At 41.3% G+C, this 27,990-nt stretch overlaps 1 protein-coding gene across 6 annotated transcripts in view; it reads right to left on the bottom strand.

Moving 5' to 3' along the window:
- qkia (QKI, KH domain containing, RNA binding a) overlaps window positions 1-27,990 on the bottom strand; it is an 83,995-nt gene that overhangs the window by 10,414 nt on the left and 45,591 nt on the right. For all 6 annotated transcript variants that reach the window (XM_062440456.1, XM_062440460.1, XM_062440457.1 and 3 more), the window contains exons 4-5: window positions 22,981-23,124; window positions 1,386-1,473 (exon numbers count right to left, since the gene is read on the bottom strand). In XM_062440456.1, coding sequence (XP_062296440.1) covers window positions 1,386-1,473; window positions 22,981-23,124 — 232 coding nt within the window. The remainder of the gene's footprint in view (window positions 1-1,385; window positions 1,474-22,980; window positions 23,125-27,990) is intronic.

Here is a 27,990-nt window from a genome sequence, read left to right as displayed (position 1 = left end):
AGAGAGAAAGAGGACAAGAGACAAAGTATAGTGTGGTTGATAATAATCACAGATGAACAGTAAAGGGTGAGAACACAAAAGGAGGAAAAAAAAGGTGGCAGGGAGAGAGGGGAGAGGAGAGGGGCAAAAGGAAAAATTAGTTCATGCAATGATCATGGTGGTGCACCACAAAAAGCCACAATCTGTTGCAAATAAAAAGTCAACATAGCCAAACAAAACAGAAACAACCCCTTACACCAAAACACAAGAAGCACACAATGCTGCTGTCATCCCAATGCATTCAAAGCATACAAATCACCACAGCAGCAACATACATTCATCTACTGGAAATGGCATGAGCGAGGTAAACAATGCACACAGCAACAGAAATGGAGCTGTTGACTGGGAGTAGAGGAGAGCCACAACACACGGTTGTTTCACAAAAGGCTGATTAGGACTTGAGGAATGATATAAAGATCATGGACTACAATGGTAACATATTTACACTGAGGCATTTAAAAATGGTGATCCTCTACACAGTCAGCAGTCCATTTAGGTTGTATAACGTACAAATTAACAAAATCATTTTTCAAGTGGTTCTCTAATAGCATGTGCTATGATCTGTGTCACAAAGACTCACCCAAAGGCAAGTCAATCAAATCAGGTGTGATTGTTACTATTGATAGGTGTTAGGCCCACCATGGCAAACATCTGAGCAGGTGATGAATATGCAAATCTAACAGCCAAATGAATCACCTTGAATTTCATTTTATTAATTTTGAGTACATACAAGAATTTATGTTGAATTCTGAATGATCCAAGGGTTCAAGCAATTTCTGGATAAATTTGGGCTAAATGCAAAAATGTTTTTTTTTTATATATATCTAAATCACATATGCAAATAGGCATGTAGAAATCACACTTCAGGCTGTGATAAAGGAGCAAACATCGTAGGTGTGTGAACTAGTGATTAACATGCAGAGTTGAGCAGGTGGGCTTCAGTAGTGCGCTGAAAGTTTAAGAGTCCGCCAAGAGCAAGTGATATAGAGCGATCGCATGTCGATTGCAGGAGAAAGAATGGACTCAGGGATGGATGAAGAGGAAAGAAATATGGAAAAGAACGAAATGGAGGTTCTCCTACTCATGGTCGGGTAGGTAAACATGAATTGTTTGGTCAGCTTGAGAGAGAGAAGTCTGCTAGTGGTCAAAGACAATATGATGGTATGTACACAGAAGATCTGACTACACATTAATTTAATGGAGGTAAACAGAATTAGTTAATGAGAAATAGAGGAATGTGATATCATTAAATGTGGTCTATGCAGTTTAAAAGATTTGTTTTGTATGGTGCAAAATAGATGGATTTGTGTGTGTGTGTGTGTGTGTGTGTGTTTATGGCAGCTTACGTGTTTTGATGTTGTTGTCTCTGTATGTCCCATTGAGAATCGCCAACTCCATAAGCTGCATTTTCTTCAAATTGTCTTCTCCCTCCGCCTGTGAAAACAAAAAACAAAAATAGACATTTTAATGTCCATCCACAGTAACAATCAACACACATTAATTCCTCACAAGCTGAGGCGCCTTTACAAGCCAACTGCAACAATCCACATGACGACTATTTCAACCAACTACATGTCTGGGTGTTGTTAAAAAGCTACGGTGGGGCAGCTAAATCATTTGGAAATGACGTGTCATCTGTTCTCCACAAACACTGGCTGGAATGAGTGAGGGAAACAGAGATGGAGATATGCAAGTGCTGTTGTTATGGCCGAGTGCCTTGTTCCTAACATGCTGACAGAGACATGTGTCATGAGTGCGGGAATACATATTCATAATCCATATCAGGATGATAATTACTGTAATTTTCTTTGCTTCCTTGTGCGCAATCAAATGCACAATAACCACCCTGGCTAATGTCAGTCCTGTCAATTAATGTTTGGATAAATAAATACAAAAGCAGCAGTCACTGTCATTATCACCAAATTAGGGGACTGAAATTATTCACGGAAAGCAATTAAGATAGCACCCCATCCTCCCACTCACACCCATCCAATCCCCCCCATCCCCCTCCCCTCGATTCTTTTCTCCAACCTCCACCGCCGCCCCCAAACTCCATTTCCCCTGAAGCTACCGAACACTCAATAACCATGGCAACGATAAAGCCCCTGTGATTTTCCAGGATGTACATCATAATTTAAGTAGGGCCTTATGTGAATTACTCTCCAAACACAAGTACAAAGACAGGCAGGGGAAGCCTTGCTGACCTCAGATCCACCTTAGTGAACTTTTGACTCCATACTTTTTACTGCTTAAAGGGAAGAAAAAAAAAATCACTCATCACTTCAACTAACAAACACAAAAACAGGTGGCTTATGCATATGCACTCTGCATCTGCATGTGTGCATCATGTTCATTCAGAGTGAGGCAGACCGGCCTGTTAGTGGTGGCAGTAATAAAAGCAGGAAAGGCAGATATTGAACCTCCGTTTTCTCTATTCAATCTGTGCGCGGAGTCTGTCTCCTGGACTAATTCACAGTTCAACAACAGTCTGCCGCTCCATTCAGAGCACAATAAGGAAAGAAAGACGTGGAAAGGGAGAGAGAACGGAAGGGAAAAAAAAGAGCAAGGGCTCAGAGTTAAGCCCTCCCCTGAGACCCCTCTTCAACACAGCCACCGAGAGAGGAAGAGAAAGAGCGAGGTTAAGCAAGAGAAAAAGTGACAGAGGATGGTCTCCCTTGACTAAATATGGCTTCAGAGCAGTCACACTATTCAGCAGAGTTTGTGTGTTTCTGTATGTGTGCATGTATAATGTTTAGTGTACCACAGAGCTGTCAATTAACGAAGCAAGGAAATTCTCTCTACTACTTTCTCTCCTTCGCTACCTCTACTGTGCTCTGTCTCTCTTTTCTTCTTATGGGAGAGTCCTGAAGCACCAAAGTGATATGTTGTATTTTTGAGCTATATGCAGAGACAGACAAAAGACTAGTAAAGTAAATACTAGCGATACTACATAGATGATTCAAATTCAATGATGTGCATTACAGAGTCGAACAATGTTCACAATATAAATGTGGCCTGGCACCAAAGAGAGTTGATTATGGATTTCAAAAACCGATACTACATTGGAACCGGTTCAAGACTGGTCAGTAAAGATATATTGATAAGCTCCTGGACAAACAGTGCTGCCATCAGTATTAACGTGACGTTAATTAATTCTTACAATGCTGGCATTTTCAAATTCCTAATTGTCCCCTAATGAGGACGAAGCTGCCGGTGTCAGGCAATTAAGTTTGATGTTGCTTAACTGCGTGTTTACATTGATGCTCTCCAGTCATGGCTGACACAGCAAAAAGTTCAAAGTGTGGTCTCACTTTAATATATTTAATGAAAATGAAGCTAAATGCAATACATGTTAAAAAAAGGAAGATAGTTTAGTGTAAAGGGGGTAACACCAGAAACCTCATGAAACACTTGCAAGTATAACATTCTTTAAATCTGAAGCACTGTGTCTTTGACTGTGTTAGCAAAGTGGCTGCTGTAATTGCTCGACCTCGTCAATTCAATGAAACACTAGTTATTCTAATAAAAATGAGTCTGTAGTTAATAACTCAGGGAACAATCAGCATTGGTTTGAAGCAAATCTAATTCATGTTCCTAAATAATCCCATAGACAACACAGTCAGGCAGCAGCCACAGCTTCATCAGTGCATAGCAGAAGTACTTACACTCTGTCAAGTTATTGTGTGTGTGCATTATATTCTAATATATAACAATATATCTAGAAAAAGTAATAAAAATAAGACGTGTAAAAATATGTGCATCCTACTATATGAAATGAGATCTGTTAATGTGTTTAAGAGCAACAATAGTGTAAATAAAAAAATAAAATAATTTAAATATACAGTATAAATATCAGAGTATTGTACAGTTGAATTATTGCACAAAATTATTGTACTGTTAAATCAGTATTGCACAACTGAAAATATAAGTTATAAATAATATATATGTGGTTATGAAGCTGCTGACAGGAGTGGAATAAATACAGGAAACAATTTAATTTAAGACCTATTTCTACAAAATGATAAAATGAATCTGTCCGTGTCTTTTTTTTTTTGTTGCACTAATCTATGGAGAGTACTTTTAATAAGAGTATCAATAAGTATCTGTATTGATAAGCAGTATTAGTATTAATATCAGTATAAATAAAATCCTAACAATACCCATCCCTAGAGTTGATGCTGAATGAATTACACACATATACAATCCAATTATTCATTCATTACTCATTTGGTTGCTCAAAATACATGAAAATGTACAACTGGGAACCTAGTGTTTTATATCCAACCAAATCCTTTGCTACAGATACATTATCCTAACTATCACATTTACATATATTTACATACATTTTCTGGAAGAAACACTCAACCACAGATACAAATCCACAACGCTTCTTAACAGTTGCCTAGTCATCACCATGAGCCTTAATGGAGAGGAAGGAGCTACTTGACATATATTCTTAACAGTGCTAACTATACTAGGCTAATTGAACATGGCCCGGGTCAATGGCTAACATGGCAAGCAAGACCTATTCAATAGAGAGCCAAAATCACTAATTAGATGCAACAACCCTTATGCAAACACTTGTACACATGAATGAACAAGCCCTGAAATAGCTGCCTATCACATCTAAATGAATGCAATGTAAAGATTATTTAATCCATGTCCTCATTAATCTATTTTCTCTGTATTGCTTTTAAATTATTTACATCACAAAGTAAGTCTGACTTTGACCCTCTACAACCTTGTAAAATAAAACAAAAGTGCAAAACAAGCCTGCAACATTTTACTAATGACTCCCACAAATCAAAACAGATGTTTATCTCTGTGTTATTTAGTGTGCGTGTGTGTCTTCCTAAAAATCTGTGTCAGTGGTTTGGAAAGTGGGCCAAGCTGACTTCCTAGACAAAACTGAAAAATGAGGGAAGGAAAGAGAAAAAGATGAGACAAAATGAGAACATAACTTCACCAGATCCAAATCATAAAAGGGGGGCTGAATGCGTAACGCTTTCAAAGCTTACCACATTTATTGTGACACAAATAAATCTAACATTCTTCTCTGCCTCTTATTGTCACTGTGTGGAAAGCTGAATAAACACAGTCTGCTAAACCCATACTGGTCTCAGGTTTTCCCTAACAGAGGCCTGCTGTCATCATTTAAATGGCTCCTTCTCCTTCCCTCTCACATCAAGTGCAGGTAATCCTCATGAGAAAAAGTCTGTCCCGCCAGTATGAGTGGAAACTGGAAAACCACAGACACTATTTGTGGTTACACTTAAATATTTTTTGATGTACATGTTAAGGCTAACCTTTTAAAATTTAGACAAAACAATGAGCACATTTGTAGGGTTTTAGATGTGGTTTGGTCTCTTAAAAGATGAAACTGGCTGTACTGAGGGGGGGTAGTCGCTTTGAAGCAGGCTGTGGCTAGGGAACAAAAAATGCTAGGATATGAGTGTAAGGGCTGCTTGTGTGTGTTTGTATGATGATGAATCTGCAGGGTTGTGGGGGTTAAATGGGCACAGGGGGGAAGAGGGTGCCACCATCCATCCAACTCTGCATGGGTGGCACACTGCCTGTTGAGAGGAGAGATACACAAAATAGAGGGCAGCGAGTGGGGGAAGAGCACAGATGCTGCTGCTAGGATGAGGTGTACGCTGTTGTGTGTGAAATGTGTGTATCCCCCAGAGGAGCGCTGCTGATATAGCTCCATCTTCTTTCTAACACAGTTTGTTAGCTAAAGCCCCGAAACACAGACAGATCATTTCTGGTTTACATCTGAAACTAGCTCATTTTTCCCCATCAAAATACAAATTCCCCTCTTGCAACATTTCCCTACTTTGTTTTGGGAAGTAAGTCTGGCAATGTTTAGTGCCCTGGTTTGAGCTGCACAACAAGTAAGATGGCAGCTTCAAAATGTCTGAAGACTAGTGCTGTGAGATCAGGAGAACCTAAAGATAATGCTGGTGTCATCCGTAAAGTAGAGTCGGATTGACTTAAATCACGGAGCCCTGAGTGTGTGCTGGGCAAACTTCCTACTGCAGACGCACAGCTTAAATAATTGTTTGATGAACGGCACCAGGGAGAGCACTTAACACTTTAATGTTGCCTTGCTTAAGGTGTTGCCACAATTAACTCCTGAGTCAGGATGCACCACCCTTTATTAAATATTCACTCAGACAGAGCACCAGGACTGGGTGTGTGTATAAATTATTTGGCTGCTGGAATTCCTGGGAGAGGAATGGCTGCTGAATTAAAGAATCAGAGGGATGAGGAAAGGAAGTTTTCCTTTATCATCCCTAACATGCATTCATGCATGCGTGTATGTACGAACACACACACACACACACACACACACACACACACACACACACACACACACACACACACACACACACACACACACACACACACACACACACACACACACACACACACACACACACACACACACACACACACACACACACACACACACACACACACACACACACTCTCCTTTCCATCAGCGAAAAAGCCACTCAATAAAGCTGCTCTATCCACAAGAATCAGATTCAATCAATGAGGCCTATTTGTGAAATCAGCAGAGCGGTAAAAGCTATCAGGGAGGAGCAAGACAGAGGCATGAGGGAGGGAGGGAGGGAGGGGAAAAGGAGGTGGGGGAGGAGGAGGAGGAAGGAGACCGGAGTGTGATGAGCCAAAGTAGGTGAGCCGTGTCCCACTGCCTACCTGACAACCCTGCGATGAGGTCACTAGATGCATGCTAAATCACTGTCATGCTTTACCCTTTTTGTGACTCTCTCTGATCAAAGCTTGTGTCCATATGTTGATGAATACAAACTGTAGCTAATGCCAATTGTTACAGAAAATATAGCTTTTGTTCAACACTATATGATGTATGCGTGTGTGCATAACAATAAGCAACAGATGAGCGGCTGTCTGAGAGAGTTTATAGAGCAGCATCCCCACTCTCCACATGACACCCCGACTCCAGGCCCATTCCTATCCATCTCACCCACAGATAAACACAACAGGCGCCTGGATTAGGTTGGATGAATTTACTCATGTCTATGGCTGCAACTGTGGGGGAAGTTTTGCTCATATCTGGCAAGAGTCACCGTCTATGCAGCTCAGCTCGGGAGAGATGAAATGATGAGCCGAGAAAGAGAGGTGGAACAAAAGAGTACCAGGAGGAGAAAAAGCAGCTGTAGAGCGAGCGCAAGAGAAAGCGTGAATGATTGTCTTTAGAGTTGGTGGAGAGATATGCAGGAAGAAGAAAGGATAGCTGCAGAATATGAGACAAGAAAAGACAGACAGTGTAGTGAAAACCAATTTGTCTGTTCCCCAGTGGGCTGACACTGGCTAAGGCCGGCTTTCTTTCCTTGGCCTCACTGCCAGTCATCACACACACACACACACACACACACACACACACACACACACACACACACACACACACACACACACACACACACACACACACACACACACACACACACACACACACACACACACACACACACACACCTTAGTAGGCCTTAGCAGGGTCAGGCTCTCTCCAAACTACTCCAATTACCTCAGCAGTAAACACAGCCTGCCCTGGATGCCTCCTGGGATACAGAAAGGCAGAATGTGTAGAACTGAGAATGAGAGAGGAGGGGGAAAAAATCAACAGAGTGGAGTGGAGGAGGTGGTATAGGGAGCCTCGGGGAGGGAGGAGTAGATGACTCCATGTAGAGGGGTGGAACTAGTAGTGGCGGCAGTTGGTTTTTCTCCTGTTCCCCTCCCTCTCTCTACTCCCTTTTGGTTTCTTCCCAAACTCTAACATCTGGAGGAAAATGATTACTCTCGCCGCGCTGCCAAGACGACTTATCAACAATTCCACACTCTGCAGAAGCGGAGGGTGAGAGAAGGGAAAGGAACGAGTACTTGTAGCCAGCTTCAAAACATCTCAACACTAAATAAATAAGTGACAAGAGAGTTTAATCAATTCAAGTTGACTAAACAAACTTGGAAGCTGGACTGGAGTAAGAGATGAAAACATATGTGCAGCAAACCAGATTCCCATGTTCTCATCGACAAGACCATAAATCAAACAACTACTGCAAAAATAAAAATATATATATGCCTGGACATGAAGAAATACATATACAGCACACAAAAACACATTGAACGCTTTTCACTCCTCAATAACAGGAGCGTTTATCAATCAACTGCAGGAAAAACATACATATAACAATACACATATAACCCTTTTTTCTCTTTTCTCTCTTATTCACTGCTGCACTTTCAAAAGGCAATTTTCTTTCCTCTGCCTTGCTCCTCTGCTTTTGTGAACATATCTGCCAAGGGAATCAACTGTATTTTCCTTCTCCCCAAAGACTAACAACGCAATCTCCTGCAACTCTCCTCTCCCGACTGTCTTATACCTTCACAACAGTCCCGTAAAGCCTCTTTATTTCTCCTTTAACTCCTTTTGCTCTCGTCCTCACTCCCAGACAGCTCTGTTAGCGATGTGCGCTATTAGTCATGCTAAACCACCAACACACTAGCTCATTAGCATAGAAGTGAACCTGACTCCAGTCAGATTATTACAAACACATCACGGCTGCTCCTCCCCATTACTGTCAATCACACGGTTTATGGACGTACAGTTGAAAGTGGCACAATCCAAAGTCAGGAGCTAACTCTTCTGTTAATACTTGACTTTCTGCATCATAACATAGATCATAAAGGGCCGAGGCCACAGAGTTAAACATATGCAGCTGTTTTATATAATACTGCACTGGTGGGTATTAATACAATTGTACAGCCTAGTTTACTCCCACAGACTTATATGAAATGAAAGTATGGGTGGCAGAGGCCGTCTGGGCCCTGGCACTGGTACTGGGTCCTGGATCTATGGCGCTTCGAACAACCTTTTATTGTACTGGAGAGAAGTGAAGTGGGCAGCCTTGGTGCTCTGTGCAGCCCCCATTAATATCTACTGACATACACATTGACGGGAGGAAGTACTGAGGAAAAAGAGAGAAAAGAAAAGAAAATGTGTTTTTATACCAGCTCAATGCACCTCTTTGGAAATGAAAGGGGGAAAAAAAGTTTTTTCTCTTCCATCAAAAGCACTTCCAATAGTACAAGGGGAAAAGCTATGTGGAAATTCTGAGTGATCTTATTTACCCTCAGAAACTGGGCTAGTATTCCATGTAACATAACAGTATTAAGAGCGGATTAAACTTCACATAAATAACCTGGAAAAATATACACAGATTTAACAACACAATTTAGATGTATTAGTAAAGCTTGTTGGTCTGTACCGGCTTTGACAAACAGATGATGTTACAGGCTAAGAGCAGGAAGGATCAAGTAGTCCAACCATGTTGTATGACCCAAACAAACATCTGTCTCCTGTTCCCTCCCTTTCATCGTCATCACGATCCGTTCCTACCAATAAAATACACCCTCTCCAAGCACATATTCCCAATTTGCATCCTCAATCTCAACCTTATTCGTCCACCTCTATTCCATTTCCCCTTCCGCTTTCTCTCTCCTCCCCTCCCTTTATCCCTCATTCCACCAGGCTGCCAGACGGTGTATTGTTCTGTCGCTGCGATCCTTTAATGCCATCCAATCGAGCGGGGAATATCTTGAAGGGATTTGGCCAGGGATGATTTGGGAGCTTTAAATACTGCTAGGGGATTTGCATCAGATTCAGAGATCCTGACTCAGAGCTGATCACTGGAGCCTTTTCCTAAAACAGGAATCTAAGTACCTCCTGCAAGATAAATCTGGAGCCCTTTTGATGGATCCACCTGGTCACTTGCAGTCAGCCCAGTAACACCATTTTCTAGCTACCTATTTTTGAGACCTTCCTGGGTGCCCTAGGGCTAACCGGCTTCATCCAAGCCAGCAAAACTCAAATTGTCAATCTCTGCATAGGCATATAAGCCTCGATTCAACAAACCAACCAACTCCCTCATATCAACAATATGAATATGCAAGTCTAAGGGTGCCCCTTCTCTTCTCTGAAAAAAATATGTCACCATACTACCAAAAAGAACATATTTCCAGTAATCCTGTTGGTGATTTGGATCACCGAGTTTGCAGAGCTATGAGGCACCCTCGCAGTACTGTGTTAAGCCCCTACAATGTGTTGCTGAAAAGAATATTCTTTTTTCTTATTACGCTAGTGTTACAGATGTTGTACTTTCTCTTGCAGAATAAAAATATTGGGATTTCAACTGAATTCTTTGAAGTAAAAAAGAAATGTTTTGGTTTTAGTTGTGCTGTGCCCCACTTAACATAACCCGAGTTCCACCATGGGGAAACCAGTCAATGCAATAAGATGGCAAGTGAAGTATTGCAAACATCCCCGCTAACAAACAAATACACAGAGAGAAACAACATTGACTGAAAAAGACAAAGCACATCAACCCGAACAAGATAACAAATAGAAGCAAGGCTTGTTGTAGTGGAGGTAAAGAAAGCCATCAGTCTGGAGCTGGCTGTTGGGACTTGGAGAATGAAGTTTGAAATGACTTGACTGATGGCTGGCAGAGCAAGGCATCACAGACTGTAGGAGTTGAATTTGACGGGCAGCCTTTGGGCTCTCTAAACGCTGAGCTCTACACAATCCTATTTTCCTGCCTAAACACTGGGACATAGTCGCTGGAGAGGCAGAGATGAAAGCCCTATGTGTGAGTGTGTATTCCCATTTTTTTCAGATGTGGAAGCCTGGCCCTGGTAAGGCCCCTGGGGTAGTCCAGAAACTACTGTTGGGTGGACAATGCATAAAGTGGCATTTGTGTGAAAGACAATGTGCACAAGTCCAGATCAACAGTGAGCCTTTGGAGATGCAAGGTCCTAACTGTGACTCCCCTACAATTGACCCACAGGCGTATGCACACATGAAAACATGCACACACACACACATATATATATATATAGGCACACTTCTGCATTTCCTTGCCTCACTGTAAGGGGATTAAGGGGACCTTCAAAGTGAGGCAGAGAGATTGGCCAGGGGCCTGCAGGGTCCCTCTCCTCGCCACTGGAGGACCAGGGCAGATTAAAAGTGCCTGGGCCTCTCAGTTTGCCTTGTTACCCGCCTCCTCTTCCTGTGCTCTGTATTAGAACACTTGAGAAACCCCCCGGAGGAGCCACACACAACCAGGTGGATTAGGAAGGAGGTTATTTTACAATGATGGAAGGGACCTGCGTGGTTAGGGACCTAAGTGAATGTGTATCTGTGTGAACTGAATTAAAAGGACAGTACAAGTGGGCAAGACAATTTTGTAAGTGGTGCAGGGGGCCTGTGTACATAGAATGCACCTTCACTTGGGATTGTGGCCGACTTTAAAATCTAAATGAATGAAACAGGAGAAGAAACAGAACTAAGTCCCCTAAGAGGGATGAAATGAAAGAGATGGATTAGCAACAGGATGATGTTTCAAGGAGAAATAAGGAAAGGAAGAACTCAAGAGAGTGTAAGAGAGAAAGTGCTAATTGCGGCATGATGAGGCTCGGTTCATAACGATGGATGACAAGTTTCCAAAACTGAGGACACACAGGGGACATCACAGACACTCTACACTGACGCATAGGTTTGTTCAACTACACTTTACATTGTGCTTAAACTAGAAATGTTAGTGATTACTTGTTGATCAATTACTCATTTTTACAAAGGTGATTGATGAAGATGAAGATCTCTAGGAGATCAATTCCACATGTTTTTTGCACAGATCTTCATCGAATTTCTTTAATATTTTGTATCTGCTTTTACTAAGTCTGATCGGATAGTTTTATTTACTTAAAACGGAGATTAAATATATCTAATACAATGAAATTGCTGCTGTATGAAATACATTTTTAAAAAGCTATTCCATCTAATTTCTGAAGGTCCTGTTTGAAAAATAGGCCCTGATCCCAATCAGCAGAGGACATCTCTAGTGCAGATGTTGTTTTAGCTTAATTTCCAAACACTTGAGATAGGGCTGTAAAAGGTGAAGCGTACCATTATGTTTTACATGTAATTTACTTATTTAATTTACAATTTGGCAACCCTAGATTGTTTATGACAGCAGTAATGTCTGCATACTACTGTGCTTATGTCTTTCTTCCCCAGTTGTCTATTCCAGTGAGCCGGTGAATGATAGTGGGATTAAAACAAGTGATGGAGGGCCATGATGAAAGATGTTATTCAGCTCAAATGTTATTGCAATCTGAATCTTTTCCCTGCCTTGAAGTTTACACTTTTACACTATTTCCTGTGGCTGTCTCTGTGAGCTGACTCCTGATGATGTGGGGAACAGCAGGGAGAGCAGAATTCAAAGTCACACTCCCTATTTCTTTGTTCTTATGAAATCACATGCACACAACTACAGATATCTGAAACACAATAACTAATGAGTATACTATAGGTATGCCACTGGGGAGATGTACATAAATATGACATTCTATTTACCTACATTAAAACACAATTACTTCCATGACCACAAAGCCTCTGCTGTTCCTTTGCTGGCGTGCAACTCTATCTGATCATGCTTGCGTGGCCAGGCTTAGGCAGGTTGTTCTCTACAGGGTACTGTTTCTTTAGGGTCAGAACCACCTGTCCACCCCTCAGGAGAGCCATAGAGTTGGAGATGAGCAGGGATGTGCAGATGGAGATGTAGAGGGGAGGGGTGGCAGGGAAGGAACCCTCGGGCCAAAACCAGAGCGAGTCCCTCCTGTCAGGCGCGGGCTGACAAGAGGGACTTAGCACACATGGACAGAATCTCAATAGTTACCCTGTGTAGTACAGGAATAAAAAGCTTACAGCAGAGGAATGTGTGCTATTTGGGAATCATTAAAATGTTGTTTCAACCAAGTAACAACAAAGCCTTTTTATGAAATATCCACTCAATCACAGTCTACGGAAAACAGCTTTATATAGTTTTATAATGCAACAATGACTATGCCATGCTTTTTGTGTTAGTGGCAATGTTGAGACAGACATTCCCAGCCTGCTCTGTGGTTTATAACCATGTGTCACTAACTGCTAGTGGCCTTCAGGCTACTGCCAATACAGTAACAGTAAGGAGGGGTGAACTGCTTGTTCCTTCAAATGATCCAGACAGAAAAAATGAGCAATGACAGCGGGGGAGAGAATAAATTTAAAACAAAAGAAAAGAGAAAGATGACACACTGAGGGGAAAATAGAAACACTGGAAAAGAGATGAGTAGAAATAAAGCAGCAGGAAAATGAAGAAGAAAGTAGCACAAGAGAAAAAGTGTACAGATAGTCAGATACTGTAGGTGCCATTATTATGAGATAAGGTAAACAAAAACAACACAGATAAGTTTTTTCACTACAATTTATGCAGAGATGTTCTAATCTCATCCTAGCTACAACTATAAACACAAAAAATGAAAAGAGTGATTTAATGGAAGGAGACAAAACTTTTGATGTTAGAAAATAGGGAATACAAAGCATACATAAAATATATGGAATACATAATAAACATCATGGTCTTCTAACATAATTTACCAAAGAGAGTAGTATGGTGGTTTCCCTATCTGCCCATTTCCTAATAAACAATGGGGAGGTAAGGCCCGGGTGTGATGTGACTGGTTCTATTTGCGGCCATTTATTTTCAACCCAGCCTGTACTGGTGAACAGGGAAGAACAGGGATGCTTTCAGGTGTTTGAAGCTGATGCCAACATTTAGGCCTGAGGATGAAACCCTGTTGTCTGGAGTGCAGTTGACGAGGGGCTGCTGGAAACTGAGCTTGCCAGTTGTTTTTTTGTTTTTTTAAATGCAACAAAGAAGTTCATGAATACCATCAGGCCGCACTCACACCAAATAAAGCAATGCGGAAAAATGGCAGTCCTCCCATTTATTTCCATTGTGGTAGTGTGCTTAGGCTGCAGGAGTGGGGACCACATGACTTTCAGCAAAAAAAACAAAGTAGCCATCTTAAAAGTAGTTGAACCAGAATCAACTTTTACTGAAACACCCGACGTCACGCTGCAGTGGCCAATCATATATAGGCGAGCTATCACGCTGAAGTCGCCTACGGGAAGAAAAACATTGTTTACTTGTGGACTTTGTTGTTGGTTTTCCAGCTCATTTAAAAAAATATGAGAGAAACAGAGCAAGTGAGCGTGAGCGAGCTGAGAGCATGAGCGAGAGAGAGAGAGTGAGCGCAGCCGTGGTCGAGCGAGCTATAGAGAGAGCGGTGGTCGCAAGAACAATGCAGTGAATCAGAGAAATAAAACATTTTCTGATTGTTTCACAGCAGTTACTTTCTAACGCACAAACAAACACGCCCACACTTCGGCACAACCCTGCGGGAAGGAGCCGCATTGCCAGATTTGGTGTGAATGCGGCCTTAAGCAGGAAATGCATAAAAGTTGGCATGCATGCTTGAGTAAAAACTCTTTCACCTGACATGGCCAATCATGGTCACACACACTGACCAATCAAACAACATGGAGTGATCATTATTGGCACAAGTGTCTGAAAAGCCACGTTCCCTCTGGTAAAAAGGTTTAAATGGTCAATTCCAATTACCCACTTATCACCCCTACATCATTAATCAGAGGTGATTTATAAATGACAGTTTTAGTGTTTGCTCTCTTCTGCTCTCCTGGTTACAGCCTTTCAATATTTTTCTGAAGTACCTGTCTCACATGTATTAACAGGGCATGGATGGGCCAAAAGGCGGGATAAATGACTCTAAAGAGTGTCATGATGTGAAGATGGATAATGATGAAAGCAGAGGACAAGAGGAAGACTAGGAGTCAACGGTCACATTGCCTGCAGACCAGCTCCAATCTCCACTATCAGAGATTGTGTAAAGTCCTTTTTTTTGTTTCCATTCAGAGACGTACACACTGTACAAGCAAGTCAGAAGGAGAAAACAGCATAACAGTGTTGAAGGAGGAGCACAGTGATGCAGGCTCGCTGAATCAAGTTGAGGTCAACAAGTCAAGGAAGCCAATTAAAAAGATGATTAACATTCATATGGGACATGCAGTGTCTACATGCAGTTGGGGGTGGTCTCACTATTCTGTCTCTCTCTCTCTCTGTCACACACATATATATATATATATATATATATATATATATATATATATATATATATATATATATATAATGGGAGCAGTGAATAGTGCAGTCCAGCCTGTTGTTACTGCGGTGTCCTTGGAGGTGGAGATCAGGAGGTTAATATGATCCAATCCAACTCCGTCATTAGCCTGACGAAGGTAATAACAGCCTACAGGGAAAGGGAGGCTGTCAGGTAGACTAAAACCATCTACCTACTGACCGCCTGCAAGGCCTCTAAGACTACTGTAGCTAGCTGGCATAGTGAGATGATAACTATTTTTGTCATTCATCATACATGAACAAACATACAGTACAGATGTTAAAGCTTTCATCAAATGGTGTCAGCCACCCTCTTTACTCTGTAACTGCATTGAAGCTAAGGAACAGATAGTGACCTAAATGGTCTCTGTTGAGGCTGTCAGGAGATGACAAAAAAACAAAAGCTAGTTTCATTAAAAGCTGCAGCCTCATTTTTTTCTTTCAAAAACTAAAGTAGCATAATTAAAGGACCATAAAGTTGCAGTTTTAAGGTAATTGCACTCTGGTAGACACCTGTTGTATAGCCTTTAAATTAATGTGCAAAAAGGACATGCACCACACAAGCCAATCAGTCTGACTCAGCAATAAATGTGAGCTTCTGTTTTTATGGATATGGTGGAATATCATGCATGACAGAGAACGTGTGTGCGGAGGGGTAAATAAAGGAAAATGGTAGTGATAGGTAGACCAAACAGAGAATAAACATCATTAATTGGAGAGGCACACATGGATGAATGCAGCCAGATGGTGTTTTGTACTCATTTGTCATACACTGTTGACAGAGAGAGAGAGAGAAAGAGAGGAGAGTTTGAGAGCTAAAAAGAGAAATAAAAATAAAAAGAGGTGTTTATTGATAACAAAGTCAGTTCACTGCTGCATAGAACAGACTTCCACTGTTGACATCTAGCTCTGCATCATCTTCTCTCTGTGTGGTTCCTGTGCGAATGGTTCTGATGGTGCTGCCATTGTAGCACTCAGCCAAGCCGGATACATACTGGCGAGTACAGACACAACACCCCGCAGATCGCCAAACTTGGCGTCCATTAAGGTCCATCTGTCTGCCTTTTCACAAAAACCATATACTGTATGTTCTTCCGCAAAGGTGGTGTATAGAAGAGAAAGGGAAAGAAGAGAGAGAGAGAGAGAGATGAGGAGAGACAGAAGGCTCAGGGGAACAAATGACAGGAACAAAAACAAAGAGGCGTATAGTTTTTCTCAAAAGAGAAACTTAGTCTAGGATTGGTGAGCCAAACATGGCATCTGATGGACAGCTTTGTGAAAAGTAGCAGTAACTTTCCTACCCATTACCAATGTATTTATTTAAAAAAAAGTGGAACAATGAAACCATCATCCAATTTCCATTATGTGGACTAGACATACATATGTGGAAAAATACCAAAAATACCAGTTTTAAAAAGGGGGCAATAGAAGGATGAAGGGGAAAGAGAGCGAGATGGAGCACAAGAGGGAGCAGTAAGTCAGAGCAAGACTGGGTTCCTGTTGTGTTGCAAATGGAGAGTAGTGCTCGAGGCCGCTGCTCTGCTCAGGCTGCTACTATGCTCACTTTGTTCTCGGCAATGACAGTTTCATTCAGGGAGACATGCACTTAGCTCTTTGAGGCCAAAACGCCCCAGAACCAACTAGCTCCATCTTTCTTTCTTTTTCTGTGTGCTGATTTCCCCTAAAACCTGCTTCTCGGACTCTCTATATGTGCGTGTGTGTGTGTGTTAAGAAATTCAACACTAGCCAGCTTCCTCTCTCTGTGTTGGTACTTTGCAGCTAGTGCCTGCCATCATTGCAATGAATCAAATGGAGCTTCCTTTACTATCCATTCTCACATAATTTAAATAACACCATCAGTTATTGGTAAATCTGTAACAAGTTGAACACAGGAACCTCTCATCTTATGAAATCATCATTGATTTGCTTTAACATCATTATCAATCAATCCATGCGGATCAAATAAATTAAAAATAATTAAGTAAAGAGTGAAAAAAAGACCAGAATAGTACACAATTCTGTACATAGCCAACTTGTCACCACAGAGCACAACAATTTCATCTCTCACCAGGCATAAGACGCTGTACTGTCAGTTGGTTTCCAGGGTAACGTGTTTACATTTACATTTCAGGATTTACCTATTGTTCTATTCAAAGCAAATTGCAGTGAAATGCTTAAGAAGGATATGCTTCATTTACTCAAACAGCAACACTGTGACTGAAAATCATGCAGGGCTCAAAACTATTGTGGCCTGACAAGATTTAACATTTTATTTCTCTCATTCACCGGTTTTGTTCTGGCACCCACCGCTTGCCGTTTTCATTCACTCTCTGGCTCACTCGAACACTGCTTCTCTCTCTCTCTCTTTCTCTCAGTCTAACTTTACTTTTAACGTTATCAAACGAAGAGAAATGTCCTACCCTCTATGGCTCTGATCAGTCTGATGGCTGCCTTTTGTGTCTCATTGCATTTCTGCAAAAGTTCATTCTAATTCAATTTCTTTCTCTTTTTTTTTTTTGCAGCACCCCATGTGGTCAGGCTGAACAATTTATTGAAATTTTATTGAAATTGCAATGAAACTGCAATTTTCAAATCAGAGAGGGCGCAATAGGGCTATTAATTAAATCTAGTAAAAATGATCACAATTATATCGTTTTTCAAACTCATTCAGCCAGACTAGGCCTAACTTGATGTGAATGCAGCCTTAAGTCTATGACACAAGATTACAGCGCTGTCCACAGTAAATAAATAACCCATCAAAATATATGCATATTCAGCACAAGTGCCTAAAAGTTAAATGTTAGACATTTCTAGTATTCTTAATATCTAATAGGAAAAGGACATTTTATGAGAAAGCACAGGTTTCCTGTACCGTTCACATAGTGCTGTGACTTGAGGCGACCACTGAGAATGTATTATATCCACAACAATGTTCAGCGCATACACCACACACACACACACACACACACACACACACACACACACACACACACACACACACACACACACACACACACACACACACACACACACACACACACACACACACACACACACACACACACACACACACACACACACACACACACACACACACACACACACACACACACACAGCCGAGCCAGATGTGTGTACAGACACACACATACACACAAGCACACAGTGTCACCTATTAACTGTGCTGTCACATCTGCCAAAGCCTTCCAGCAGATCGTTCATAGATCTTAATAAGCCGTCATACTGACTGATCACATCGCTGTGCATCACCTACACCGTTGACACCAAAAGAGCGAGAACACCTTTAACCGCTGTGTAAAAAAGGAGACATGGTGGGGAAGCATGGCCCAGTTAGTTTAACTGTGGTAATGTCGGTTAATGACGATAGGAAGCCAACTTGACATGTTCTGATCAGACAAATAAGCTATCAAAAATGAAGACATTTTCTCCAGTGATTGCCCTCTCTGTGTAACATTCTGTTCATTTTTATGAAATCTGATATCATTAAATGCATTTCTCTTGACTAACATAATTGTTGGCAATTTAAAAAGGAAATGTTAAATGAGAGAGAAAACTGCTGCTGCTCTCTTTAACATTTAAGCATGTTGCACTTTTGAAACCTAATCAACAATGAGGCTGTTTTGCTCTCAGTTGTCAAAGGTAAAAATATCTTCTTTGACATCATTTAATAGGTTTGTGGCTTAAGGTGCAACATGCAGTTGTCTGCTGCAAGTGATTCTGTGTTGATTTACTATATTCAAGGTATGTGGCATCCATTCTGCTGCAGTATTCCATGTTTGGCCTTTAAGGGGGATTATGCAGAAAACCCCCTAAAGCCAAAAGCCAGCTTGACACACAGTAGTGTGGATATGTGGCACACTATGTACAGTTTCCAGGCCAAATTTTATTACACACAAAATTATTTCTTTGTTCGCCATCCAAGCGTTGTTTGACATGGAGAGTACAACTGAGCAGAAGATCATTAATAATGTGAGCATAATACAGACGGATTCAGATTTAAGCATGCGCCTGTTTACACAAGTCAGCTGAGAGCTGATTCATAGCTGTAATGGCAACGTCATTCTATGTAATTATGGCAATATGTTCTGCCTCTATCAGAATTGGTCAGGGTCTGCTGTCAATCTCAAGACAATACCTGCCTTCATGTCAGTCATTATTTCTTTCCAGCTTTTGTGGGGGCAGCGTGGTGAAGTGGAATGGCCCAGTCAGGGTTTATACACACAGCTCTGCAAGTATCTAAGTGGAGGTTACCTAAAGTGCAGTGGGGCTCTGCTGCCGGCTCTGTTTGAGGGCCTTAACCAAGGACTCAAGTGATGAGCGGAGCATTTCAGTCGGTGTGTATTATGTGTGTATGTGCATGCACGTGGGAGCATTTTTCTCGGCATGCGTAGCCATGTGTGTGTGTATGTGTGCACTAAGGTGTGTGTGTGCTAGGGCAGGATCAGTGGAGTAAATCCACACTTGAAAGAGTAGCTCAATCAAGCTCTCCCACCCATCTCTCTCTCTCTCTCGCCCTCTGTCTCTCTCATCTCGCCGATGTTCCCCCTGCTCCAAGTTCATGGAGAGTTGAAGAGTTCACAAGACTAAAGAGCAAAAGAGCATTACAGAGGGCAAAGTGGAACAAGTCTGTACCTTTAACCCTTCCCATCAGTGGCTTCTTCCAGTTGTCAATCTATCTCTGAATAAGGAGAAGTGACTGACAGGGTGTTACACAACTGTCAATATTAGCTGGGCAAACATGTCAATCACTGAAATGTTAATGTTGGATACAAACAAGAACAAAACATGTTTACAACATATATAATCTAGTTTGCATTGACAAAGTGAGTCACGATCCTGCAAAATATACCACAGCTATTTTAAGCCAGTATCCCCTTTTATACAGAGATCCCACAACATTGCCGTAAAAAAAAGAACGGCTGAATTTTTTTTTACACTAAACTAAACAATGCTGACATGATGTATAATTTTATCACGGCTTTTCAACTTGACAGCTTGCCACCCTTCATGTACATTGGAATAACCAATCAGGGATAACCCGAGGTAGTAGACTCTGCAAGTATCTATAATTATAAATGATTGGTTCCTTAGATTTGTGACGTGAAATCCTGCATGACTGAATCCGTATTTTTCAGACTGTCCTTGGTACACTGCAGTTTCAAAGCAGAAGTGCTCAGTGATGGCATTCACTGCTTATTTCACTCCTGATATGGCTTCTTACATTAAAAAAACACTACATGGACAGATTAACAAGGTTAAAAACACGATTTGCACTGGAGGGGGTCTTTAAAAGCCAAAATATGATTATAGAGCCTTCAACTTTTATTCACTTATATTTACTTATCACTCCATCCCCTCCCTTTGTTTCACTTAGCCTAACTGCAGCCTGGTCCTCTTCAATGACAAGTAAAGCCTATTCCTTGAAAGGGAATAAAAGCATGACCTCATTTTGTTTCCTCAACCATTTAATAAAGGCGATTTTACGCTGCCAAACGTGGAGAAGATGCCCTTCATTAGAACAGTGCGTACCCATTGTGTCCATACTTTAATCCAATTTAGTTTAGCATGATAAAGGGCATTACTGCCAGCCAGCCCTACTGCCCACCCACTCATGACATGTGCACATGCACATGCGACGTAGAGCCCTGAGGCATTCATGGAGATAATGCACAAAAGGAAGATAGTGGGAGAGGACATCTTACTCTGACATAGTGAAACAACATCACTTCTATTGACATTTAAATTTGTCACACCCTGGGCAAGTGCTCGACCCTTGTGGTAATTAATGTGCATAAAGAGTCCACGTAACGTAAGCTTAACTGAAGGTCAGAACAGAAATCAAAACTTGACTTATTTTTCTGTTCATTACTAATTAATCAGGTATTGATGAATAAGCCAAAATATGTTCAAAAGCAAACATGAATTCTAAGTGTACTACGTAGTGGCAGGTTTTTGCATTTGGAATATATAAACAGGAAACAAAGGAGAGCAGGAGTGCCTTTGATGTTCTTATAAAAAAAAAGAAAAAAAGATGAGGACATTTTATGCCTCAACAATAACAGCATTTATGGGTAAATTTGATAGGCTCAGAAAGTCACACACCACACACAGTCTATCTAATGGAAGGATCTTTTCATTACGATTAAATGAACAAAGATGCTTTGCATGAAGAAAAAAAATGGCCTCTGGTGGACTGCAATGGGTCATTAATTATCTCTATAAAACTCTTATTTGAATTAGGGGTAGAGTGAAACTTTTTATGAGAGAGATTTCATTAGTGTCTCAAAAGAGCTAGAAGCTTCTCTCTTCTGTTTGAGGAACACAAGAAGAGAGCTTCTCCTTAACCCACCAAATGGTTCAGGTGCTGAATTACTGGACCGTCTTTAATGCACTTGTCAAGTAGTGAATTGTGGGGAGATTTCTAGAAAAGTGAAGAAGCAATTTTCTGCGGCACTCCATACAGATGAGTGTTAGCTGGCGGGTGCCGTCATTGACTAAAAAGGATGCCAAAGGGGTTTTGTTGTGCATGTGTCTACACACGTGACTCATTCGGCATCACTCTTCAGAGCACGGTCGCTTCCGAGGATGGCTTCATCCTTAAGTTTGAAGCACATATTTGCTTGCTTGTATGCAAGCGTGCATGTATGTACAAGTGTGTCAACATCCTCTGAGACTCTGTACAGGCTGTGGAGATCTGAAACAAAACAAGTGCCTGACGAAGTGACAGGCAGGGTGGATGGAGACAAGCAATCCTTAAACAAGAGGACATGAACTAAGGAGCTTCTGCACTGTCAGGCTGGGCTCAGGCCTCGCTGAGATAGAGCTATAATAAGGTGTGACTACATTTGCTGTGATCAGACACAGTATATTCTTTTCAAGCATGTTTCCAGATTACGCTCGTAGATAGTGAGTGCCTACTGTAGATGTGCCATCGTTCCACACTTTCCCCCTTTGAAGCCTTCCAAACCTACTGTGTGTGTTTGTTTATAATTGAAGGAGGTTGTCTTCCTTGGCGTGTCACTTGCCAAACGTTTGAAGACAGAACTGTAATTCTGTTGTATAATTCACTGAAAAATCATCAAGCTGATAAATTCTACATGTAGGACTCTATGTTAGGCAACCTTACTGCGTGTGTTTCTCTCTAAGTGCAAGACTGTAAACATGAAGCAGAGATCTGCATTTAAGTGTGTGCAGGCAGCAGATTAACAACATCATGATCTCAGTTTTAAGTGCTAGCGCATCACTTGTTTAACCTTGCGTGCCTGGCACTGGCTGGCCCCAGTTCCGCAGACCACCAAGCCCTTTGCACTGCCACCTGATGGCAAATCTGGGCCTTCAGCTGCCCTGTCCACCTGGTCACCACAGTTATCAGGGAAAATACACACTGCATGCCAAAAAACTACCAGCCGCCTTCACCAGTGGCACAGTGATATTAGGAAGTTGGGGCAGAGGGGAAGCGGAGATGAAATGTGGCAGTCACAGGAGGTGTGTGCAGCTAGCTGTTTTTTCCACTCTACTGGGGGTAGAGCCAACCTGTTCCCTTGGTCTATATATGGTAGTAAACAGGATGCTAACAGTAGGATAGAAGTGGTGTGCCATATGTAGCCCCATTATCCTGTTGTGTGGACGAAGATAGTCTAGCATGGAATGGCTTCTCTCAGCATTAAATCAAAGCTAAACCATGTCCTCTGTTTATTTCCTTGGAAACACAAATTGTTCTCAACTGTGGAGAACATTAACTATGTTATTAGACTAAAGGCAGCTACCACTGCATGTGTGATGTGTGTGGTGTGTACTCACAGCAGGTACGAGGAGCTTCTTGACCTCCTCTACTGCTCTCCTCATCTTGATTTCAGCTCTGGCCTGTGTGTCTTCCACTGTGATCAGGACATGAAGGTCTTCGTTTAGGTGTTCCCAGTTTGGCTTCCCTCTGTTCTGCTCCTCCTAGACAAAGATACAGAGAGCATGTGAGACGGTGAGTGAATGTGACAGTGTGGGTGTGTTGGAGCACCAGTGCAGTAACACAGCATATCAGAGGAAGCGGAGGCGAGAGGCAGGCATACACAGAGGACGATGGGGCCCTCTGAAGAGAGGCAGGGTGACAGGAGCAGCCATTTAGTCAGCTATTTAGCTTTAACTTTGAAAGGACACCCTTCTTTAATAGATCCCTCGCTTCATAGAGACAAAGACGACAGCTAGTCCTGCAGCAATTAATATCAGTGAAAGATGGATGGATGAAGGGATCAGAGAGAGATGGATTAGGATTTTTTTTTTCTTCTTTTTTTTTTTAAGCACGCCAACTTAACTGGTAGAAATGCAATTATGATACACGGATCTAGTTCAAAGTGCTGTAGGGATTTGTGTGTGAAGGTGTACAAGCGTGTGCCGCTGTCTCTGACTTGTGTTGGTGTGGACAATACTGTCTGGGTAACAACAGCTCTCTGAGAGAGTCGCTTTCCCTTCTGAAAAGGCAGCGATCGCCAAAGAACTTGGAAGGTGCCAAATTGTAGCACTAGGCGTACCTGAAAGGCAGAATGGGCTGTATTCAAAAACAACCATCACTGCTCGATCGCCTTTCAAAAGTTAAATGGAAAGGTATTTCAAGATTTGAATTGGGGAGGCTGAGGTTGGGAAATGGTGTTTTTTCAGGTGCCTCAGTGAAAAGCCCAGTCACACCTGACTCTTTTGTGAAAATGGGATATGTAGAGACAAATATGAAGCAGCCCCACATTTGGGGGTTTTCTTTTTTTTTCCTGCCCTGCTGACAGTAAATGCAGTGAGCAGACACTGAAAGTGCTCTAAAAAGCTTTTGAGGTTGTATCGCATGTCACTGTACAACCATGAAAGCCAGCGGTTTGAAAGCTGACTACTTCCCCCTGAGGTGAGGAGTTGAGGTCTAGGTTGTCTGAAAAAGACAACCTCAGATGTCACAAAACGATGTAACAGGATAATAATGTTACAATGTTAATATTTCATGAAATAAAATATCTTATTTGTGTCAAAACCAGTGGAGCTCAAGAGTGTTTCAAAATCAGAACTGCAATTTCATTTTCCGCAAATGGTTAGAGTCTCAAATAGTCAACTGCACCCTGCTTTTCTCACCTCCTGCTGTTGGTGCAGGTTTGTACAGACTTTTGATGAACGCTGTGTCATACAAAACACCCCAACTTTAGATCACTGCTCATTTGTAGCACTGTGAGGGTGTCTAACTACAAACAATGCATTGCTGTGCTCTGCAGGAGGTTCACCTGACATGATTACAATACACTCAACGAGCACCACAAAGTGAAAGGAGCACACACGTGCACACACACACACACACGGAGCTTAGAGCTTGAGTGGAGTGCCACCCACCTGCTTTCTACTCCACAGAGAGCTGTTGCCATGGCACTGCTCTTTACAACACACACACACGCATGCACGCACAAAAGTTCAATATTCCACTCTCGTTTTCCCCTTTTCCACACAGGGAGAGGGCCTAGTTTCAGCAGTCAGGCCATTATTTCACCATGGCTGTTTGCTTATGGCCTATTAGGGGACATGGGGACTGGAAGGTGACTTAGCATTTTCTAGAAGGGACAGAGACAGATAGGCCACGTAGGCTGCCACTGTATGCAGGACTTTGTAAAGAAAAATAAATAAATAAAAAGACACAGTCATATATTGACAGTTTGTTGCTCAAGTCGGACCTGTTTTACCCTTTCCAAAACAGACAAGATTAGTCAATCATATAAAATGCGTCCATGAGTGTGTACAAAGTGTGCATACCAACAGTCTGGCAGACTCAGATTTGGTTCAAATTGTGGTCAAAGCAAGCTCGGATAAGAGAACTGTGTGCATGTACACACACACACACACGCACACGCGCATACATGCACGCACACCCACAAACCTCACACCAGCACGACTGCTTATGAACAAGGTCAGTGTGTGCCCTCTGAGAGAAAGTGACAGCATGACAAACAGGAGGAAGGGAAGAGGGGGAGGAAGGGAAGAGGGGGAGGCAGGGTGGGTGGGTGGGTGGGTGAGAAAAGTAGGAGGGGGGGAGGAGAGGCAAGCACTGAAGGGAAGGCTGGGAAGGCCTTTGAAGAGAATGTCCTGGCTGCCTGACATCAAATGGCACGGCAATAGCCACATACCAGAGTTTAATCGGGTTTGGTAAAATTTGTAGCATGAATAAATAACATGGACGGTGCATCTAGAAACAGCATCTAAAAATAGGATCAAAGAGACAGACTGCTAGTCAGTTATGTTGGCTGCCTTACATCGTCTGTACAACACCTGTCTGCCTGCTGGCTTTCACATCCATTAGGTTGAGCCCATTAAACTTTAAGGCCTCAAATCTCAACAAAGACAACACCACATGGAAAAGTGTTATAGAAATAGAAGATAGGTTGTACTAAAAAAACAAGAGTTCAAGTTCAAGCTGGCAGCTAAAGCTAGCATTTTATTGATCTTGTTGATACCATCTTCATGGGGGTGTAACGGTATGTGTAGCTCCGTGACCTAAACCATTACTGTCAACATAGTTTAATAATCCACTCAGTCCGACTTGTGGAACAATCATTCTAGCACAAGTTCCACCTGGAACCTTTTGGCAGGGCACCACTTAGTTGTAGCATGCTCATGGGTGTATGCTAGCTGGCTTAGCCAAGGTAGCCCGGTTACCCTGTTGTGTCGATGCTGTCAGAATGACAAACGAGAGACCCATAACACTGACCGAGAGCAACACCACTATTAAATATGCTCTGTTATCTCTGTAATGAAACAATACTGCGTCTCCTCATCCCCCTCCCCCCTCTGTGACAGTCTTCCCCTCCCCTCTCTGTGATGGTTTTCCCCTTCCCTTCACTGTGCTGGTTGCTTTTGAAGCCGTTCAGAACAACAATAAAACCATTTGATTTCTGGCAAGGTCAGAAAACACATAAGAACCAGTTCTGAGAGATAAAAAAAATGTAGTTAAAAAATATGAAAGTAAAAGTACTGGTTTTATATATTTATTTATATACATATATATAAATATATTATTTTTTATTTTAAATTTAACTAGGAAGTTCCTTGAAATTGAAATCTCTTTTCTGATGGAGACCTTGCCAAGACAGTAAAAAATAAAATACTATTTAATACAAACATCAAACACACGAGGAAGAGACTGAATCCAGAGTTACATGGACTTTAACACGGCTTTAAATGTTTTCATATATTATTATATGACATAACATCATTAAATTATTAATACTCAATCTTCAGTATGTAAACAGCATGTTACTGTTGTAGCTACAGGGGGTGGAGCTACTTTGAACTATTTTATATGTGGTTAGACCATAAATCAGCAGTCAACAGGTCAGCAGGTGTTGGGACTCATATTAACAGTAAGGTTGTCTTCCTATTCCACCACAGCGCAACTAAACTGTTTCAGTAACAGCTACAACCAATGAGCCATTGTTTAGAAAGACCAAAATATTATTTTCTACCTTCCTTTTTTTCCTGATGTGATACAATTGTCCCGAACCGTGAACCCAAAAACGAAGTACATACCGAACCGTGCATTTTGTGTACTGTTACACACCTTCATGTTTCTGCATAACCATTTACTTAGACTACAGGTTAAGATAAAGTTGGTAGGGCTTTAGTGTGTTGCTCAAGGACACATAACGGGGTGCATATTTGCAGACACAAAGCCTTCGATCCTTGCTGTTGTGGCTGAAGGTCAGTTTCTTAATATACCACCCTGCTGCCTCACTAGGATTCTGGACTATGTGGTGATACTATTTTGTCCTGGCAATGTTGCACTTTAAGACGTGTGAATGAAACTTGTTGCACTGGTTCAACTCTGCCTTTCTCACTATGAGCATTCCCCTCTCCTTTGATCCAAAAGGACGTTCTCGACCGGGGTCAATGCAACTGAGGCTAAATGCCAGCAACGCAAACAGGTGCAGCAAGGAACTGCAGGGGCATGGAAGGACAGGAGAGGGCAGACGAGGCTGAAGAGGAGGAAGGACTAGCACTGATAGAGAAATATAATGAACTTAAATAGGGCTGGGCAATATTAATAAAATCTAATATCACAATATATATATACACACACACATATATATATACATATATATATATATACATATACACATACATATATATATATATATATATATATATATATATATATATACACACATACACATATATATATATATATATATAAATATATATATATATATATATATATACATATATATATATATATATATATATATATATACATATACACATATATATACACATATATATACATATATATACACATACATATATGTAGTTTTGGTTTTGTTTTTTGTTTTTTTTATTTAACACGCAGCTTCCTTCCTGTTGCTCTCGGTTATGTACACTGGAGGTGCGTCAGCGGCTCCAGTGTACATAACATGTATGTATGTATGTACATCATCATATATATATATGTATATATATATATATATATATATATATATACACATATATACATATATACATATACACACATATACATATATACATATACACACATATATATATATATATATATATATATATATATATATATATATACATATACATATACATATACATATATATATATATATTTATATAAAGACAGATAGGAAACAGGAGAGCGGGGGTTGTGACATGCAGCAAAGGACCTCCGGCCGGGATTCGAACCAGGGTCGGCTGCTTATGTGGCATGCACTCTAACCACTCGAACACCTGCGCGCCCATATCACAATATTTTTGACCCAATACCTCAATATCAATATTGCATCAATATTGTGGGGATGA

The sequence above is a fragment of the Scomber scombrus genome, chromosome 19 (assembly GCF_963691925.1).
Source record: "Scomber scombrus chromosome 19, fScoSco1.1, whole genome shotgun sequence".
Taxonomy (NCBI): Eukaryota; Metazoa; Chordata; class Actinopteri; order Scombriformes; family Scombridae; genus Scomber; species Scomber scombrus.
Note: the sequence above shows the minus strand (reverse complement) of the source record. Positions and strands in the feature narration are given on the sequence as shown.